The following is a 21,012-nucleotide window of genomic DNA, read 5'->3' as shown; positions in this document are numbered from 1 at the left end:
TTTCTCAAAAGAGTGACAAATTTCCATTGAGAGTTGATTTCTATTTTAGAAACAAAAAAAGAAGTAAATATCGAAGTTAACGGTGGAGGGAGGCCACAAGAAAATTGCACAAAAACACATAATTAGAACGCACCTCGCTTAATAATATCGATCGCACTCGCTAGTTACACTGATTAGTTAAAAGAAAATTAATAAGAAAAATTATGATTGCCCGCGTGATAGGGAGTGTGTGAGAGAGAGAGAGAGAGAGAGAGTTAGAAAAATACTCACCTAGTCGGAGGATAGAAAAATTCTGAAGCGATATGTCATCTAGTTGGCTTCTCGATTCCCTTCATGGAAGCCTCAAAAAGAAGTCCGGACAATCTAATTTGTTAGTAATTAACCTGCCTTCGATACTTCTTCAATTTCTATACCGCGAAGAATATATAATGTGTATGTATATATGTATGTATATATGTATGTATGTATGTATGTATATATGTATTCTACATAACTCGTGTTCCCTCGTTCTACACATTCTACTAGATTCTTGGATTTATAAATATGCTTTGGAAATCGGCTGCGCATCGACTGACGGATTTAGTTCTCTATGTATCCATGTATATGTATATGTATATGTGTATACATATATATTGTGTATATATATGTACTCGAGTAGAAGATAGGAGAATCGATTTATTTTGAAAATTTCCAAACGACGTCGTCGATTCTTTGGAATTTTTCAGAAACAGGTAACTCTTATCAAGATTTCCAAAAATGTTGGACGACAGTAGAGTACGGCTAGTTCGTAACAGAAAAATGTCTATGTATTTTTTATATACAAGTCGCGTAGATTTAAAATTCATTAATGACGATGTTAATAATAGTAATAATAATAATAATAGTAGTAGTAGTAATAATAATAATAATAATAATAATAATAATAATAGTAATAGTAATAATAATAGTAATAATAATAATAGTAGTAGTAATAATAATAGTAATAATAATAACGACAACGACGACGATGACGACGATGACGACGATGACGATGATTAACGATCGATGAAACGATAAAATTTTATAACAACGGCGATAACAACATTACCAACGTATCGATTAGAACATGTCAACTTTTACGAGGGTATACGATGTTAATGATCATGTTGAATAATCGTAAGTACGTATTAAATCCACGATGTGTCGTGTGAGTATTCCTTACATCTGATCATTGATTACACAAGCTAGTCCATAAATGGAAACAACAGGCATTAATGAATCCTTCGATCAAACTGTAAACATCTTCCATGTTGACGGGTGTATTTGTGACTTCGGCCGATTTACGATAAACGACGTATAGATCCTAAAAATATAATAAAAAATCGTATGAAATAATCATTGCATCGTATTTTCCTTTCCTTTTTGTAAATTAAAACGTTTATACCCCTCTGGACGTATGGAGATCGATTGTCAACATAGTAAATGCTTGAAGAGAGCGATGATGTAGTATAAGATGATGAGTTATATTCCCATCGGCAGTACTAAATTGTTTATGATATTCTTGATACTTGTTTTGAAGAACTTTGGTCAAAGTTTGGTACCAAGAAACAGGTTGACTGCTAAGCGAACTGAGTCTAGGCTCTAAATGAGAAAGAGGTTCGACGTGAGCCAATGAACACAATTCCATGAATTCCGTATAAGTCATGGATGATTTATTTTCGAATAATTTGTTCCAAAGCAAGTGAGTCCTGCATTGGGAAGCACCACGTTCTATCATATCGATTATGTGTCGTCTAGCTGCCTGAGCCTGAGACATGATCAATTGTTGCATCAATTGTTCGTGGGACGAATAGTATCCCAAATAATTTACGGATTCCTGACGAATCTGTACCAAGTGCGGCGACGACGACGACGAACTCGACGTATTAAGAATATTATGATTTTGCGTTAGGGGTGAGTTTGGTACCGGCGGTGGAGTCGGTGCCAAATTGTTTATCGTAGTTACAGTTTTCTCATCGGATTCCTTCGAGTTATCGTTTGAATCTAAATCACTGTTACGCGAGTCCGAATCCGTTGGATTGTTCCCTTCGCGTTTACAACTTTTTTTAACAACGGACGGTTGCACCACCATTGAGATTGAATTAGATTCCGAGGAATTTCCAGGCTGAGAATTGTTGCCCAGTTTGATGACGCTATAAACCGTACGAAATTTGCCAAGCTTATTATTCTCCAAGTCTCGTTTAGGATAGAGCTCACGTTTGCTGGTCAACATGAGATAATATTTCAACGTTATCTCCGTCCTTTCTATTTCCGGTGGCTGTTCGATTCTTGAAACTATCAGAGCAACGTCGAAGTCGTCGATGTATCTGGTATCTTGAGCGTCGCAATAACTAACCAACGGAGTGCTCTGTAGCTTAAACAAAACGTATTCACCTTCCTGAGACTCTTGCGGTTCGTTGGACATCACGAATGCTCGCATACCGTAGGTTTCCTCGTGTGCTAATAAATACGTATACAACATACGAGCTGGTGTAGCTAAATTTCTTACATTGACCACGTCTGAAACATAAACGTACGATTTGACGAATAAAGTCGATCGTACTCGTATCCGAAAGAAACGACACCACTTGGAGATCTTACCACTGTAAACGAGATTTCTTGCGTAGTTAGGTGCCTTGCTGTAGTATTTGTTAAAATCGTCGAGGAAATGTGTCAGATGGTAACCTTGTTGCAACGACCAGAAACCTTTGCCAGCTATGTAAGAGTGAATGCAACGTAAATGAAAATCGTACGTGAACGAATGCAAGTGCATATTGATTTTTATTTTATCACAGGCATCCACGAAGCTCAAGACGAACTGTAAGAACAAATAATCGATGTTTAACACGTCTAGAAAAATGAATGGGACGTTCGTTCGACCTTACTCACTTGATTGATAATGGCGCTATTAGTTTTCGTTGAAAGACGATTGCATTCGATGACACGTAACTTGGCAATAAAAAATGGCTGGGCCAAGTGAATCTCGAACAACAAAACTCCACCCAACATCGATTTCTTCAAATAATGTGTCTGATGCGGCGTCTGTTCCGTGTCTCTGAGATGTACGACGTAGGAAAATGCGGGAACGTTTGATAATTGTTTGGAAAAAGGAAAAGAAGAAAAAAAAAGAAGAGATCAAGCTTACGTTTTGTCTTGCGACTCGACTTGAATCGAGCTGAATCCTAAAATTTGCAAGTACTGTTTGTATTCTGTCAGCATGGAGTTGCAAAGCTCTCTATGCCACTTCACGATGACGGCTTTCGCTGGGTCCTCTTTCGACTGAGTCTGTTCGACCGACGCTTGTTGACCGACGTTACTAGAGACAAGAGAACACGGCGGCGTCAACGAGTGATCTCTCGTAGCGGCTGACTGCAAACGCCACGTTGGTAAAAATAACAAAGGCGTGTGACAGAAGTGTATCAAACGAGAATGTTGTTTGAACGTATTCAATGTGTCGAAACAAACTGGGATATTCGAGGCAGAACTACGATTTTGCCATATCGTATACAATCTGTTCATATCCTCTGAAAGATAGATAAAATTATATATGTATATTAAAAAAAAAAAAAAGACCAATACTCTTCGGTTTGACGCGATGGAACATTGACGATTACACGGACAACGGTTTCGTTGGGCGAACCTTTTGCTTTTCTTTCGCGATGACGAAAATCTTGCAAGTCGTATGCCGTTTTCACAACGGGATCAATGTCGTCGTTCAAATGATAAACATTGCTCTCCGTTTCTTTCGTAGCTTGGCCAACCAGCTGATTCCACGGCAAAGGATTACTCCTGCCATGTTGCTTAGAACCCGATTTATTTTCACCGTGCGAGGCGTGTGGAAATTTCGTTAAACTTTCCATATCGGTGATTTGATAATACTGGGTATTATTTTGTTCGCCCTGTTGATAATTCGACGTTGGTTGATGATGAAATATACCCAACTTCTGCATTATTATATTCGTGAAGAGTTGCGATCTCGACGACAGCCAAGTACCCAAGCTCGTGGTTTGCTTGATAAATTTTTCCGATCTCTCTTTCGACCAATTGTACATATAAAACGTTATCTGAAACGATATAAATATTGTTTTTGTTTTTCTTTTTCTTTTTCCTTTCTTTCTGTTATTTATTTATTTTTTTTAATTCGAGAATAATTTTTATTCGGAGGAGAAGAGTGTGATAATTTACATTGCCACTTTGGATTTCAGCCAATAATATCCGCTGTCTTGGTACAAAGTCGGACGGCAGTATCAGTGGATTGAATTTTTGCAACAATTTTTGATCTAAAAAATATACACGTATCACTTGCCATGATGACTCTACGTTACGAATTACGTAGATGCGATAAAGTAATTAATTACATTCTTCGCTACCTTTGGGAACAAGTAATTCCTCTTCGATCGTCTTGCCAAAGGAGACCTTCCATTGATAAAAATTTCTAGCGATCAGGATACAATTCGTATAAGTTCCTTGCTCGTGTTTGCTGAAATCGCAGGAGACATAAACCGGAGATGATGTTTTCTCGCGTTCGTTAACGTTCGTAAGCCATCTTTTTCTAGCCTCGGCATTTTCACAGAAGGTTAAGAGATTCGATGTACAGGTGACAGTTTCACTGAGAAACGGCTGACGATCGCGTAAAACGAATGCTCTGCTGGATGTGTCAGGTGCATGACCGCGTATTAAATTCTGTAATTCTCTGACGATAACGGGAATGGAGTGTCTGTGATGAATTATAACTTCGTGTTTCTTAACGGCGGGCACGCCAACGTCCAAAGCATACTTGAACCATTTAGTTAATATCGTGTGATAGATCTCGTTGAGCTTGCCTTCCTCCCCGAATTCGTATTGGTTGATGACGATATTGTCGGGATCCTTCGATTGAATCTGCTTGTTTTGTTGAGACGTTTCCTTGTCATCCGTCGAAGTATCCTTATCGATACATTCCAACGGTTCGGTGAGAGCCGTAGACAAAAGATTGTACTCCGTAACCAAATCCCAAGTTGCATATCTGACGGCAGCGCACAATTTTTGAAGCAACGCTTCCAAGTTGACTCGGCCCTGTTTCCATATTCTAAATTCTATCAGCCGTTTGGCGTTGCTCTTACTCGTATATATGGAAGTGGATACCAAGTTCTCGAAGTTACCGGCCTTCAAGTGTTCGCGAAGATTCGCTTCGCAAGACGCCTCGTCGATCTGACGAGTCTCGTTCTTGGAATCGGCGATTGCCAAAGCGATGCAAGCTATACCTTTGCTGCCGCTCGATTGGCTTTGATTATATAAAAATATATCGGACTCGGCGACCCTGTTGTTGGAACCCTCTGGCTGAGAATAATCTTGAAAGTGATAACAGGTTCTGTGATCGGTATATTTCGGTATATAAAGAAATTGTAACAAATTTTGTCGGAGGTAATGTCCCAACGCTGCCATGTGTAACAGACAATGCGGTTGAACGGATAACTGTACTATGGATTCAGGATTTTTGTATGGTTTTTGAATGAAGTGAACGTCGGCCGGTGTCAACTTGCACATAGGATTGCGCGCCAGCATTACCGACAATACTTCGAAGACGGCATCGTCCAGACGATTTTGTAAAACTTGTACGAGGTCGCATTTTACCAAAGGTCCGGCCTCGGATATACCGTGTACCTTCAATATTATCGAATCTCCAGTCTTGTTCAATATGTCGGATTCTTTTTCACCGAAAGATCGGACTCTTGGTCTCGTGTCGTTGGCCAGAGAATGATCGTTAGTGCTGTCGATACCTTTGGCTTGCGATAACGAAGCTGCGCTGTTGCTTCTAGAAACCGTAAGTTTCTCATCGCTCTCCGAAAGCTTGTTTTGAAGAGGCTTCCCGTCATTGATCTGTTCGTGAAGTCTCAAGTAAAATACGTTCTTGTTATTTTCCTGATAAACGAACATGTTACTTCTGTTGTTTACCGAAAACCAATTCAAAACATTATGGAGCGCTTTGATACCACGAGACAGACCAGACCTTCCCGGTCCAGTTTTCAAACGAGGATGCAGATAAAATGATACTTCCCAAACCACGGGACAACGGAACATGCCCGCTGTAAAGTTAAGGATCGAACTATTGCTTTGTAACGAACCACCCGACTCGCTGCTAGTATCGCCTCTCCAAACGTGATCCTCGTTTAATTCCGGTTCCAAAAGTACGTCGCACGTACGCGTGTCGTGAAGATTTTGGAGAAGCAAGTATTGGTTCACTCGACGACATATCAATTTCAATTGCGTGACCAGCATCGTTTGTATTTGCTTGTAACAGTCCACTTCGGGCGAGACCAGCTCTAGGAATCTTTCCCGAGAAAGAAAAAATATATATATATATATGAATATAAAATTATGTACACACACACACACATGTAAAATTTGGACGATCTCGGGCAATTAACAATATCAATTGAAAACACAGTCACACTGTTGACAAACCTGCAGTGAAAATATACATTGACGTGGCTATTTTCGACCTGCAAAATTAGCCAGAAATTCGGAAGACTGTCTCTACGCCTGTCCAGTTCTATCAACCATTGTAAATCGTCTTCGGAGTTGCTACTATCACCCTCGTAACCATCGTCCGTACCTATTTTACCTTCACCGATGCTAGAAATATCGGAGCAACAACCTGGCGGATCAACCGTGTCGAACCTTCCGGCAGTTCGAACGTCCACAGGTACGTTTTGTTCGATGTTTTCGATAGTATCATCTGAAATAATAATCGTTAAATTGAAACATAACGAGTGAACGAATCGAGTTAAAAAAAAAAAAAAAAGAAAGAAACATTGCTTATCTCTTTCGATCGATTGGTACTTTTTCTTTCGTTACGAATACTTTTGATCCTATCTCTTAATTTTACCTCTTCTAATCAACACTTGATCCTTCAAACTCGAAAGTTTTTCTTTATCGGCAGCTTCCTCGAACGAGTCCTCCGCATTTTTAATAAAATAAAACAGCGAGCCCTCTTGCTGAATGCAGTAACGATCGATCTGCAATTTCTGTAGCTCTTCCAAAAATTTCGTAACGCTGTTCTCCGAAGGGAATACGAAATGAAGCGGTACTTTGTCCATGGAGCAACTCGTCCGTTCCGTAGACTCCGAGACGTGACGAGCTACGAACTTCAATGTTTTTTCCGTAGGGGGTGATCGATCCAAAAGTGCCGTAGCCGTTTCATCTTGCAACAACCATTCGATTTCGTAGGTCAAATTGGTGATGGCACTGTGCTGGTAAAGCGGAAGATGCTTCATCCTTTCCGGTAAACTTTCGGACTTCTTTTCGCTGCTCAAACTACGTTCGTATTCGACGTGAACGTTATCGAGCGCCGAGTCGTAAAAGTTATTATTACTTTTCACATTTCTACAACGTTTCGCAGTAACGTCAACGACTTCTCTAGGTAAATTCAAACATATTATACCTAAGGAAACTTTGAGATTATTCAAATTCATATCCGTTTCATTCTCATCCTTCGGAAGAACGTCCATTCTTTGAACGATCTCGCTGAAGCAGGTAGGAAGTAAATTGACAGGTGTACTTTTCAAACCTGAACGAAAATATACCGAACAACTTAATCGTAAGAAAAGCGGTTGTTCCTTATCGGATATATTGTCCTCTTGTAGCTCGTCATTGAAGGAATCGCCATAGACGCAGTTTGGTAATTTTCTAAAATCGTTCGTGCCCGTTGCATCGCCATCCTCGTTTCCTACGAATCAATGAACGACGCGTAAGTACGATCTCTAGATCTTTTTAGATCTTAGATGACAATAAAGCGATACCTTGGCAAGAGGAGTCGTCCAATTTGCAATTGATATCCGAATGAAACGCGAACGCTTCTAAATCATCGTCGCTGTCCGATCTCTCCGAATGAACTCGACCCTAAAAATAATATTAATCGATACGGTTCGAAAAAAAGAAAAGATAAGAAAATTACTGAATCTAATCCAAACACGAAGAATAACGTACGGTCTTTTTCGAAATCCACAATGGCGAGCAATAATAAAATTCTGGATGAGCCGGTACCGGTCTGAACGCAACGGTTATAATACCCTCGAACTTGTCTTTTATCAAATTGTGCAAAGGTTTAACGTCGTAGCAAACGTTACTCTTCAACTGACTCGATATGTTACCATCTTGGGATATACTCAAATGTCTGCATACCGATTGTAAATAATTGGTTATGTCTATCTCGATCAAACTTTCCTCGCACAATTCAACTGCTGCTTCCATGTCCTCGTAACTGAGTGGCTGCTGAAGAGCTAAGGATTTGTAAACTGCTGCTACGTAGCAATGGCAATGGGCAAAGTTTAACATCTTGCAATGTTCCATCAAACTTTTTTGATCTAAAAGAAGAAACATAAATAGATGCGATTCTAACGTTTGTTTTTAATCTTAATTCGTTCTAAACAAATGAAGCTACCGCTCGTTGCGTTATCCGAGTCTTCGCTTTTCGGTTCGGGCGACGAGGTCTTCATACTGTTAATCAATTTTGAATGAAGAAACTCTTCTCGATCTTTCTGACCAACGCGAAACGTATGATCCTGATAAATATCCTTGTTACGTGGCGACTCCAATTTTTCGATCAACGCATCGATCAACAATGCCAAGGAACAGTTGTAAACGTAAACAGGAATTAAAAGACCCTCGGACTCGGTTGTTTTAGCGTTGTCGAGAGGTGTATTAGATCGATTGGAATTAGAATTGTCCGGCGAGATTTGCTCGAACGAATCGGATTTCTTTTCGTACAAATTCTCGGAAGAATTTGTCTCGTTAACGTCCAAGCTATTTCTATTGCTTAAATCACTTTCGTTTTGATTTTGAGGAAACGCTATTAGATAGACGTCCTTTTCGGATGCTGGCAAAATAGTCATTATCACGTGGGTCGCACTTATCCCTTTAACGAAGCAACGCCAATGAGGATGATAATCTGAAGGAATCTCTTTTTTTTTATTTCGTTCTGAAAAGAAATTTAACTATTTCTTTTTTCTTTTTCCGTCCATTGCGAAATTATCAAAAGGAATATTTCGTCGTACATTTGTAATGATTTTTATTGAATTCTTTTTTTTTTTCTCTATTTCTAATACGTATTTTTTTTTTAACGCAACTATCATTACTACTACCTTGTTTTTTTAATAAACCAACGTAGAAACGTTCATACGTTGTTGTCGTTTACCTTTCGAAAAAAATGCCAAATTAGATTCGTCGTCGCGAGGTCTATTCAAAAGCATCTCGGTAAATTTTTGCGACTGCGTACTCGTAAGCTGGAGTTCTTTATTATGTAAATGTTTAACGCGTTTCAGAAATCCTTCCATTAGAATCCTGTTAGCGCTTTGTCTTCCTTCTTCGGCATGATCGGAACCTAACAAATTGTTTTCTAGTTACCGTCAAGGTATCAACTTTTTATTAAATAAAGATAACGAAATAATAAAAAAAAAAAAAAAAGAAGAAAAGAAAATTCCAATCACAGCTTATCTCTCTAAAGACAACGAAATCAAGATTATAAAAGTCATCGTAAGAAATAAATCGATTCGAACTAAATTAATCTTATTATTATCGATATTACGTAAAAGAATAAGATGAAGAAGAAAAAAAACAAAAAAAAAATAATAATAATAATAATTTCAGAATCGTCGATAAAATTCTAATCGGATAAGAAAGTCAAGATCTAATTCGAACCATTAGCAAACATGGAGAACAAGAGTTCGCCTTGTTGGCACTTAGGTAGAATGCTGAGAGCATCGAAGGTAAAGTGCATGTGATGAATCCTTTCGTCGATCATCGTCGATCCTTTGAAGCATCCTGTCGCGTTCGCGTATCCATTAGAATCTACGCTACGATCGCTCGTCCTCAAAGTTTGAAAGCCCTGACCAGAAATAACTTCGTTTCCATTTTCCATTGCCGTTACCTGACAGAGTTGACTCAGGTACTCGAGAGTTAGCAGAGCGTTTACGCATTCTTCGTCTATGCGAGCGATCTATCATCATTATATCGATCATATATATATATATATATACATAATGCATATGTATGGGAAAAGATGAGAACAAATTTAAGAACGAAAAACAAAAAAGAAAAAGAAAAAAAATAAATAAAAATAAGGTGAAATTAACGCATGTAAGTAGTACTCAGGATATCGATCGCCAGGATAGGAAAGATATATATATATATATGCATATATGTATATTTTTTTTTGGTTATATAAAAGCATGAAAATAAATAAATAAATAAGTAAGTAAGTAAATAAATCAATAAATCAATAACAACGAAAGTGGTAACATCGCTTTAAATGCATACACACACATACATACACACATACATATGAGTTACATTTATTGTAACCTAATTAAAATTGTTAATCTTGTTTTAAAATATCTTTTTTCTTTTTTTTTCTCCCTTTTCTAAGATTTTTAAGATTTTTCTTCTTAAAAAAAAAAAAAAGAAAAAGAAAATTACAAAGGTTTTTCTTTTCTTATTTTTCTTATTAGTTAAAAAGACTTAACGCTAAGATCGAGTAACTAATCCATGGTTAAACGTCGATTAATAATACTTTTGATAATAATAAATTTTTAACGATGTCATAAATCTCACGAAGAATTTCGCTTGAAACTTTGGATCCTTAATATGGATTCAATAATTATAGTCGATTAGATTTTCGATTGGACGATGATAAGGAAGAACCAGGAATAAGTTGGAGGAGTTGAATCTCACTTAATTAACAAAGCGTAGAGACCACTTCTCCACTTAAACCTAGACACCTGTTTCCAAAGCATGTAGATCTTTAATTATCTCTCTCTCTCTTTCTCTCTCTCTCTCTTTATTTCTCTCTCTCTCTTTCTCTTTCTATTTCTCTCTATCTGTCTCTCTTTCTCTGCTTTATATTCTCGATACGAGATCATATTCCTGGGATCAAGAAAGTCGGAAGAATCAATCTCGATGATCGACGACGATAATCCGCACGACCTTGAGCTGGAAGAGTTAGATCTGGCAAGTTATCAGAGCTTTTATTACTCACTGCCTAGATCCTCACTTCCAACTGAGGGTCGGGCAAATCTTTTTCTTTCTTTCTTTCTCTCTTTCTTTCTCTTTCTCGCTTGCTACATCCCCCTTTCTCTTTCTTTATCTTTTTTTTTTTGACACTGCACAGAAACTTCGCAAGAAGAAGCATATGGCCGATCATCCTCAATCCCTTCGATCAGCTGTTCACCCCTACGATGATAATGTAAAGATCGTTGAAAAAAATCGTGGATCGTTAAAAAATCATTTGACCTACGGTTCACTGACTCGGATCGATTATTAAAACGAATTCTATTGAAAAATTCTATTGATTTCGTCTTAAAATTCCGACGAGTCAACGACTTTTTTTTTTATTCAGTCGGTTCGCGACATTATTTTACTTCTCTCATTTCTTCACTCTTTTATAATTCTTCACAATAATCGATTACCACTTTTTTTTAACCGATCACAATGTATCGAAACGGTATTAGAAATGAATAAGAAAAAAAAAAAAAAAAAGAAGAAGAAGATTCACCCCCGAATATTATAAATTCAATTTTCTTTGGTATTTCTGTTCCTTTTAATTTCAATCTTTCTTTTTTTTTTTTTTTACATTTTTTATTTCTCTCGAATTGGTCGACATCGAAGTTATATTGGAAACCCCTTAGAAACAAAAAAAAAAATAAATAAAGAAAATCAAATCAAATCAAATCGAATCAAAACGATTCAAAATCTCACAGCCCTCTCTTTTTCTTCCTTTTAAATATTTCTTCACACACTAAGATTTTCTCGTAAACGACGTTTCGTGTAACATTCGTTCGTTCGTTCGTTCGTTCGTTCGTACACGCCGATACGATGATACTAAAGTCATATCGTTCTCGTAATCGTCTTTTCAAAGATATCAGAACGGCAAGAGAATTTCGAAAAATGAGGTCCATCGCGTGCGACGTCGATCACGTTAATGTTACAAGCGAAAAAGGTGAGTCTCCAAGTTGGCCGTACTAGTAGTAGAACGTGTGCATTGGGCCCTATATATATAAAATATATGTATATAGAAAAAGAAAGAGCAGAGGAGAGAGAAAGAGAGAGAAAGAGAGAGAAAGAGAGAGAGAGAGAGAGAGAGAAAGAAAAAGTATGATGTGTGTGATACACACACAAACATATAGAGACATACATGTACGAGAATTTATCTATAATATTTGACCGTTTACGTGTTAAGATTGTAAGAGGGTTTGTACACGTACGTGCGCGCGCGCGCGCGCGCAAACAAGCAAGTAACCGTGCCAAGAGACAACTGATAGGAAAATCCCGTTAGGGAGGCCCTCATCGATATCGAAGCCCCACCCTGATAACGATAACGACACATCGCGATGGACAGTCGTCCCCAACTCTCTCTCTCTCTCTTTTTTATTTTCATTTTCTTGTATTTTTTGTTCCTTTTTTTTAATCTTTTAAATCTTTTTTATTTCATCCCTTTTACCTTCGGCAGTGTAAACATTATCATTAAATTAAAACGATAACGATTGGGTGATATAAAAAAGAAAAAGACCATGATTCTTAACAGTCATGATCAGGTAGGTATGAAAAGATCGATGGAAAGATCTAGCAGGAAAGAAGCAATAGATATTTGCTCTCTCTTTTCTTTTCTTTTTTTTTCTTTTCTTTTTTTTTCTTTTTCTTTTTCTTTTTCTTTCTGTTCAGCCGTTTGAAAAAAGTGTTTATATATGTACATTCTTATTGTGCCCAATGTCAATAAAGTGTCTTCCATTAAATCGTATTCTTTGATATATCTGTTCGGACAGTCCTCTATTTTACTCCACCCTTAATTTTCACAAGACGGTCCAGACCAATAACTACTATCTTATAAAGCTTTCGATAAAGTTTTTTTCTTGACTCATTGTACAAAAAGAAATGTTGAAAAATGACGATATATATATATATATATATATATATATATATATATATATATATATATATGTAAAATCCTTATTTATTCGTTAACATTTATCGCTCATGATATATATATATTTATTTTGTTTTTAATACAAATAGAAAGGGAATGATATTTTTATCATTTTTATGATCATAATATTTTCAAACTATCAAACAAAAATGGAATTGTCATAAGCGATGAATGTTAATGAATAAATATGGATTTTTTTTCTTGCAATAAATTTTGTAAAAAATAAAAATCGTAGATATACGTGCAACGATGATGTTGATGGTAATGATGACGATGATGATGGAACGAAAAGCAGATAAATCGGTTCTTATCACTTGAATCTATACGTCGAGAGATATTACGCGTTAAACGCAAAGATACCAAAGTTTTCGGAAATTCGAGGATATCGTTCCGGATATTTTTACATTTTAATCGGTTCGATCATCGCTTCGACAGATATCGATTACTGATAAGAGTCCTGATATCGTTGTAAAATTCAAATATCCTTGAGAAGTGTTAATTCAGATATTAACATTTATTTATAATATGCATCGAAGAAATAAATACTCGCGGTGGTGTAACTTTCTTCTTTTTTCTCTTAAAGAATTATAATTTTCTTATTAAATACGAGAAAACGAGAGAGAGAGAGAGAGAGAGAGAGAGAGAGAGAGAGAGAGAGAGAGAGAGAGAGAGAGAGAGAGAGAGAGAGAGAGAGAGAGAGAGAGAGAGAGAGAGTGAGAGAGAGAGAGTGAGAGAGAAATGATATTCGAAGAACAATTCGAGAAAATCGATGCACTCGTTAACTTAGACAAGTGTCTTTATCAGAAATGAAAGAAGAGATAAGATCCGTGATAAAGTAGCGGCTATTCGCACTTTGTTACGAGACCTATAATATAATATTCCTGCGAACATTTATGACCATATTGTTTTCTTCGTTTTGTAATTAAAAGAAAAAAAAAAAAAAAAAAAGAAAAGAAAGAAAAATTGATATATTTTATTTGAAATGATTACGTAAATAGATAGATAATAAAAAAAAAAAAAAATATAAGGAAACGATCGTAAGGAAGCATTCGTAATAATGAACTTCGACGTATCGATTCTTTGCTCATATGCGAAACATATTTATCTATTTCTTTTTTTTTTGTTCTTCTTTTCCATTCTTCATTTTTCAATTTTTGATTCTTTTGATTTTTTTCTTTACCAATGGTATCTCGATTAAAACGATGAAATATATAAGGGAACTTAATCTCTGGTATCAGCACCGGTAAACGCTTAGCAATTGATAAAGAGAGCAAGTTCCTAGCAAAATAAACCTCTTACGATCCCTCTAGGTCGGAATATACTTTGATACGTTACCATTCAAACGTCTTATCGCACACAAGTTGGCTCAAGATAAAGAAAACGGGACGCAAGTATGAGAAATTCTTTTGCTATCTTTACTTGATTCTTCTCTTACTTTTTTTTCCTTTTTTTTTCTTTTCTTTTTTTTTCGAACGAGTACGACAACAATATCTCACGCGGAGAAATAATTTTCTTTTAATTCGATCTAACATAAATGTCAAGAAGAAAATAAGCATGTATTTCTTTACTTTTTTATTTCTTACGATTACATCTCTCTCTCTCTCTCTCTCTCTCTCTCTCTCTTTCTGTCTTTCTGTCTTTGTCTCTATCTCTCTATCTATCTTTGCTATCCTATCAAAGTTAGAGATAGGAGGTACTCCAAAAGCATATCTCAACGACAACGACGACGTGACTGAACTTTCGCTTTTCTTAATCCACGGTATATTGTTTCTGATAATGTTCATTACAAAGTTCGCAGCGCGTTACCTCCTCAAGGTTACACTCCTCGTATCATTTCAAATTTAGTTGATGAGAGATTCGTCCGACGATAAGAATTCAAATTATTCCTTGTCATCGTCGCCAATCGAATGCAATCGAGTTATTTTCGGCAAGACGAAGTTTTTGTAATTTTTCAAAGTTTCCTTCTTTCTCTTTCTTTTTTCTTTCTTTCTTTCTTTCTTTCTTTTTTCTCTTTTTGTCTTTCTCCTTCTCCCCTGATAGCAATTAAGACGACAGAAAATCTTGGAATAAATTCGACGATGTAGAAAGCGAGCAATCGACGTAATCTTTTTCTTCGACTTTAAAATAAATCTATTTCGAATACGACGTTCCACTTTCTTAAGAAATCCTACGTAATCGTGTCTATTACAGGAACATGTTATGTACTGATATGTTATCATTCTTGAAACGCTTTGACTAAAGTACTTAAATTCATCTTATCGATTTAAACAACAGGGATAGCATGGTGACCGAATGTGCATTTCGACGAATTAAATATCGTCGAAATGAAAAACGATATACACACATATGTGTATGTGCGTGTATGTATGTGTCAGGTAATAAAAGAAAATTGTATCAATGACAGAAAATGATAAATCTATATAAAAAAAAAAAAAAAAAAAAGAAAAAACGAAGAAGAGAAGTAATACTAATCTCGATGTAACACTCACCGCGTCAGGTAGTTGATGATATTGCAGAGAGTGCATGAATTCACCGGCACGTTTGGTTAACATGCCTACGTGACCATATTGCGGTTCGATCCAAATTTCCGTGATTATTTGAAAATCGCCAGACCCCTCGCAGTCTTCTGTACTGAGATCACCGTCCACGGTACCTAAAATTTTGTTGTAATTTTTATTTATTTATTTATTTATTTATTTCTTTCTTTTATTGTCGATAACTCGATCGGTTTGAACAGATATTTGATAAACGAGGAATACCTTCGTCGGTATCTTCGTCGGATTGATCCGCTTCTAGGGTTGCATTCAATACAATTTGAGGTGGAAATATGATATATTGTACGATGCACGGGAAATGTTCGGAATTTTTTCCAAGACCTTGCATGTTTACCTCCAATACCATGTTTATGATGCCAGCTGCCGAATAAGCGAAATAAAAACCTTCCTCTAAACGCATCCTGATGAAAGAGAGACGCACAAATAAAGATCAAGCCTGATTAAATATTGGAATGATCTATCAAAAGGATTTACTACTTTGTAATAGTTGAGAGAATCCTAGCGATCGCTGTTATGTTCAATCGTGGCAAAGTAATACCAGGTACGATATGTACGAATGGTCGTTTAACGTGCCACAACCATCGATTGTGAAACAAATATCTCGATAGCGTCGTGGTATGATTGTTGGTCAATATCGATGGATTTCTGTTTGAATTCGTATGCGTTATGTCGGGAAATACCATAACGCTTGGATCGGTAGGTACACGTTCGTAACGTATCAAAATCTTTTCCAAAGGTTTGTGTATAACCGTGCAACAAAGCGTTTCTTGATATTCCATAGGTCTATTTGGCAAAGTCAATTGAGATAATCTTTCAATAAGATCGACTACGACGTTATGCCTGACACCACCCTCGGTCCCACCTGTGAACGCAATATTTAACACGACACAGAGTGCCTTACAATTAACACGTATTAATGAAAATGCAACTGGTGGCTTCTCTACTTCTTTGTATATAAACTGGACATATGTGTGATTCTCAACTAGTACAAACGTTGCCCAAGTTTTCAACATGGCATATAGAACAGCGGCCGCTTGACGACATTGAATCCATTGAAATCTTCCATTCTGATTTGCTTGATGCAAATATTTCGGTAATGGTCGGTCGTGCGATAAAACCAATGTGATCCTTTGCGTGTGCATCCAACGGGCCCATTGTGCAGTTTCCATCGAAACGACTGGATGCCATATTTGTCCAAACTGCGGGCAGGCAGCATCACTAAAGTTGTAAAGACATAAAGACCGATACTGGCTTTTTTCTTTCTTTTTTTTCCTTTTCTTTTCTTTTCTTTTCTTTTTTTTCTTTTCTTTTGATAATTTTTATTACACAGAAACGTTTTACTTTAGGTCAATAATTTACCTAAGCTGAAGAGTATTAGGCACAGGGTGAGCAGATAAATTGAATACAGGAATTCCACTTCTAATGGTATCCGGTATATTGTACCAACTCCAACCGGATCCAGGAAACCAACTGAAGTGTGCCAACATGTTGTCGCTTTCGGTTAACGATTTTATGGCTATCCAAAAACGTGATACAACACCCTGACGATATTGTGACTTAAGCGGCTTTTTAGATAAACACGTTATGTCATGCAGAAATTCGTAAGGCGCTAAAACAAAGGTCATTCGGAGTAAAATTTACAATTCGCGTAGTTGGTACAAATGACGACTATTCACGATTTAATCTGGCTCCTTCCTTCCTCACCTTCTATGGTAATTGTATACTGTATCGTATTAGAGACCGACAAGGACTTAGAAGACCAAGGACACGTTACCAAGTGTTCCAAAAAGACATTGCTCTTCCATAAAAGAACGAAACATATTTCAAGAATGTCTTCTCTTATTATTGCTCTCTTTATTAAATATCCCTCGCGCAAGCGACAACACAATAAACTGCTTAACGTGCACGTAACTTGGTCGTCTATCTGTTTCTTTCTCAGAAGATGAACTGGTTTGTGACCGTAAAAAAATGTATTATTAGAATGCCACTTAGTCTGTTTAGTTGAGACAGTAGAATTGGATGTGTCACGATATAATTGCCAATAGAGAAAATTTTTATGATACATATTTATATCTTCTCCGTGTTCAGGTACCTAATGATTTAAAAGAACGTTATTTAAATCTTGATTATATATCGTAGGATTACCGATAGTATATAAAACAAGAAATTTACGTACAATTTGTGGCATATATGTCATGTAACTCCCTAAAGTTGCTGCTGCGAGAAAACACAAGAGATCCTGATAAGGTATCAATCCGTCCGCACAATGCGGATGATATACGCTACCGACATGTACAAAACTACATGCAATAGTTGTTGCGCGCAATTGTTGCATAATTGAATCTAACACGTGAACATCGGTCGTGCTAACTATCCCATCAGAGATAATAATCAGATCTGTAAGAATCATTTAATTATCAAAGAGAAAAAAGATATCGATATTATTCGGAAAAAAAATATTTTTATTAACTCACGCGCACAACTATGTTCCGGTAACAAAGTAAGAGCTAACATTCCATAGCGCAGCATGTTAATAAAGTTAGCTTCTGGTAAAATCATGGCAGTATTGCCGAGGCAACTGTTATTTTTATTATAATAACTAGTACCATCTTCAAAAAGGCCTCCGACTAAACGCTCATTTTCTGCTTTCAAAGTTTCCAACTGTTGATTCGCGATAGCAGCTACAAATGATACTTTTTCCTCCAACAAGTTTAATTGCTTTTCTAAATGCTGTATTAGATGGTTAACATTATTGGCAGTAAGTAGCCATCCTTGAACTAACACTTGTTGCGACGGACTTGTAAGAAATGGAGTATGAGCTATCACTGTCACAAAAATTTCTGGTTGTAATGTACGTTTACTGCCTGGAATCGTAAACTGCAGATATGGAAGATAGATGAAATCAAAGTATTTTTGTTAAACACGAGAAATGTATAGTCATAATTACCGGTTTAGTTATTCCTTCAAGACATCTTTTAGTAGCTAAATATACCTCATCTATAACAATTTCTCCATGCTGTATATCCTACAGGAAATAATTTATATTATAAAATTAATAAAAATATTTGAAAATTTAAAGAAAACAGGAATAAACTTTTACTTACAACAGTAGCAAGCGATGGACTTAAGTCTAAACTAAAAACCATTCTGTATTTATGCGCAAGAAAAATTATTGAAGTAGTCCCTATAACTTTATATAGAAATTGATGACTAGTATCACATGACCATGACTCGGGCGAACCGTTTGGTAACACAGATACAACTTCTAACTCGGGCGCGTCTTCATAATTTGTACTAAACTGTTGGATTTCTATTACAGAGTCCAAATGCTCTAACATCCATTGGGCTCTCACATTACGAGAGATAGGAAATCCTCTTTTCATTAACAAAAACACAGTATCTGCTTCCAATACAGTTTTCTCCTATCGACATAATAAAATTTTGTCAAGTAAGCTAGCCAGAAAGATACGAGTAACGTTACATCTTAATATCCTTACCTCGTTCTTTATTTCAGCCATATCATCTGTTCGCTTGAATTTTCAATTGTAAGCCTAACATTGAAATAAATTAATTTCATTGCATTCTACTATACAAGAGTTAATAATATATATACATCATCTTGATAATAAAGAATGCATCACTATGAATTGGCGAAACTTTGTTTATGCGTATTATAGTTCAAAGGTCACATTGCTACCTATTCATTTTCTAATTATGTGTAGAGATAGAGAGAGAGAGAGAGAGAGATAGGTTTGTAACATAACCTCTAAGAAATCATGCATCGATAATTCGAGCACATTGAAATTAATAGTTAAGTTCGCCTAAAAAAAGTAGAAGAAAACAATATTATTCGTCTCAATCTCTTAACGCAATTAATGACAACGCTAAAAGTCGTAATATGTAACTCTTCGATATGTTTTGTATCATTCATAACCTTCATAGTATTAGTTTAATATTTTCCAATTTAAATTACGTATACGATAAATTCTTCGACGATTTTCTTTATATTATATATAAAAAACATACATGGATAATAATTATTTGTAAGGATTTTTAAAAAACATAATATTGTCCAAGTCCAGGAAACAAAAAATCTGCGATTAATTGCTTGCTCTTGCTATTTCTATACGTATATAAACTAAACACAATTATACGGACGAACACACTCATACTGTTTAGCTATCGAGATACGTAAGGAATAATATAACGACGTCGGTAAAACAGAATGGCGATAAAACTTTCCAGATGGCGTAATAATCACAATTTGCGCAGTACTGCGAAAATTCTTAGCGGCAATTTTAAATCGCGATGTATAATCGATATATTAGAATTATACGATTATCTTCTTAATTGTTATATTAATATGTTGTCACGGAAATAAAAAGAAATAACATCAAATAATTACATAATTACGATCAACAAGGAACAACAATAAACATGTGATACCTTTGATGATTAATTTAGGTTAGAATATGAAAAGTATTACCTGATTTACAAAATCTCATATTTATTCATGCTTTCACAATGTGAGACACACACTTGCACACAGTTCATATAAATTTATATCGCTGCGTGTCGTGCATATATGTATGTATACGTATATATACATATATATATATACGGACGATATCGTTTGTATCAATTACAAATAATCTCGTAAGTGCACATATCGATGTACCTTCAGGAGCGTATCTTCAGTGTGCTCTTAGGATCGTATGCATTATTAACATGCAAATCTCTTTTTATTTATTTTCTCGTTTTACCTGCTGAAATTCTTTTTTCACTATTACGTCACTTTTTTCTTTCTATCCTCTTTTCTCTTTATATTATTATACGAAACGCATACACCGAAAGTCGTTTGATTGAACAATTCTCTTTGAACGATATCGATACACGTAATACATGATTAAATGTAGGCCTAATTCGAACTCCATCTTCTTTATATTTTATTTTCCTTTTCTTTCCTTCGTTCTTACAAGGTAATAAGGAAAATGATCGTACCGACGGCGTTCGCAGATATAACCTCTTTTTTTCTATCTTATCGACGCGACGACTTTTCTACTAGACGAAAAATCGTATTCGATTTCTCACCTCGCAATTTCGTTCTCACTTTTGTTAATCGACACGCAAAAATTTTGTTGACTATTAGACACATACATAGCGAGCAGAGCGGAAATTTCTTCAGAGAGGAGAGATTTCGCAAGCGATTAATCTTATAATTAAAGGGGGAAAAGAAAAAAAGAATAAAAAGAAACAAGAACGAAGAGAACACCGTTGCTTCTTCGTTAACGATTCGCATGCAACTACAGTGTAAAGTAACGTTCATAGCTCATTCTCTCCATGCCCGTCGAATTTTGATAAAAAATTTACTTTTCATTATCTTTTCCTTTAATTTTCTTTTTATTGTTGTATTCTCGTTAATTTCAGACAGATAGGTATTTCTTTTGTTTATTTTTTTGTTTCCCTTTAGATCGTATCTTT

The 21,012-nt window shown here is 36.0% G+C and overlaps 1 protein-coding gene and 1 long non-coding RNA gene across 7 annotated transcripts; both read right to left on the bottom strand.

Moving 5' to 3' along the window:
• Positions 1-784: 784 nt before the first annotated feature.
• LOC127068831 (KICSTOR complex protein SZT2-like) lies at positions 785-19,875 on the bottom strand. 6 transcript variants are annotated; one of them, XM_051005119.1, is made up of 25 exons: positions 19,029-19,875; positions 18,636-18,953; positions 18,479-18,556; positions 18,006-18,408; positions 17,708-17,928; positions 17,236-17,623; positions 16,891-17,140; positions 16,009-16,749; positions 15,736-15,932; positions 15,466-15,629; positions 9,697-9,994; positions 9,194-9,379; positions 8,441-8,977; positions 7,987-8,363; positions 7,800-7,899; positions 6,887-7,726; positions 6,463-6,736; positions 4,377-6,328; positions 4,204-4,298; positions 3,659-4,082; positions 3,164-3,542; positions 2,908-3,073; positions 2,620-2,836; positions 1,424-2,538; positions 785-1,342 (listed from the first exon to the last, which is right to left on the bottom strand). In XM_051005119.1, the coding sequence occupies exons 1-25, from the start codon at positions 19,047-19,049 to the stop codon at positions 1,208-1,210; spliced, it is 9,876 nt and encodes a 3,291-aa protein (XP_050861076.1). In that variant the 5' UTR covers positions 19,050-19,875; the 3' UTR covers positions 785-1,207. The 6 variants fall into 6 exon arrangements, 5 of the variants coding, with proteins under 5 accessions (XP_050861076.1, XP_050861077.1, XP_050861073.1 ...); XM_051005120.1 differs by having other exon boundaries at positions 4,389-6,328; XM_051005116.1 differs by having other exon boundaries at positions 1,424-2,836; positions 4,389-6,328; positions 19,029-19,352; positions 19,558-19,875.
• Positions 10,286-12,949, bottom strand: LOC127068855 (uncharacterized). Its single transcript, XR_007783229.1, has 2 exons — positions 12,744-12,949; positions 10,286-12,041 (listed from the first exon to the last, which is right to left on the bottom strand). It is a non-coding gene; the product is annotated as an uncharacterized LOC127068855 (long non-coding RNA).
• Positions 19,876-21,012: the final 1,137 nt, after the last annotated feature.

This window comes from Vespula vulgaris, chromosome 14 (assembly GCF_905475345.1).
Source record: "Vespula vulgaris chromosome 14, iyVesVulg1.1, whole genome shotgun sequence".
Lineage (NCBI taxonomy): Eukaryota > Metazoa > Arthropoda > Insecta > Hymenoptera > Vespidae > Vespula > Vespula vulgaris.
This window is presented reverse-complemented; position numbering and strand designations above follow the sequence as displayed.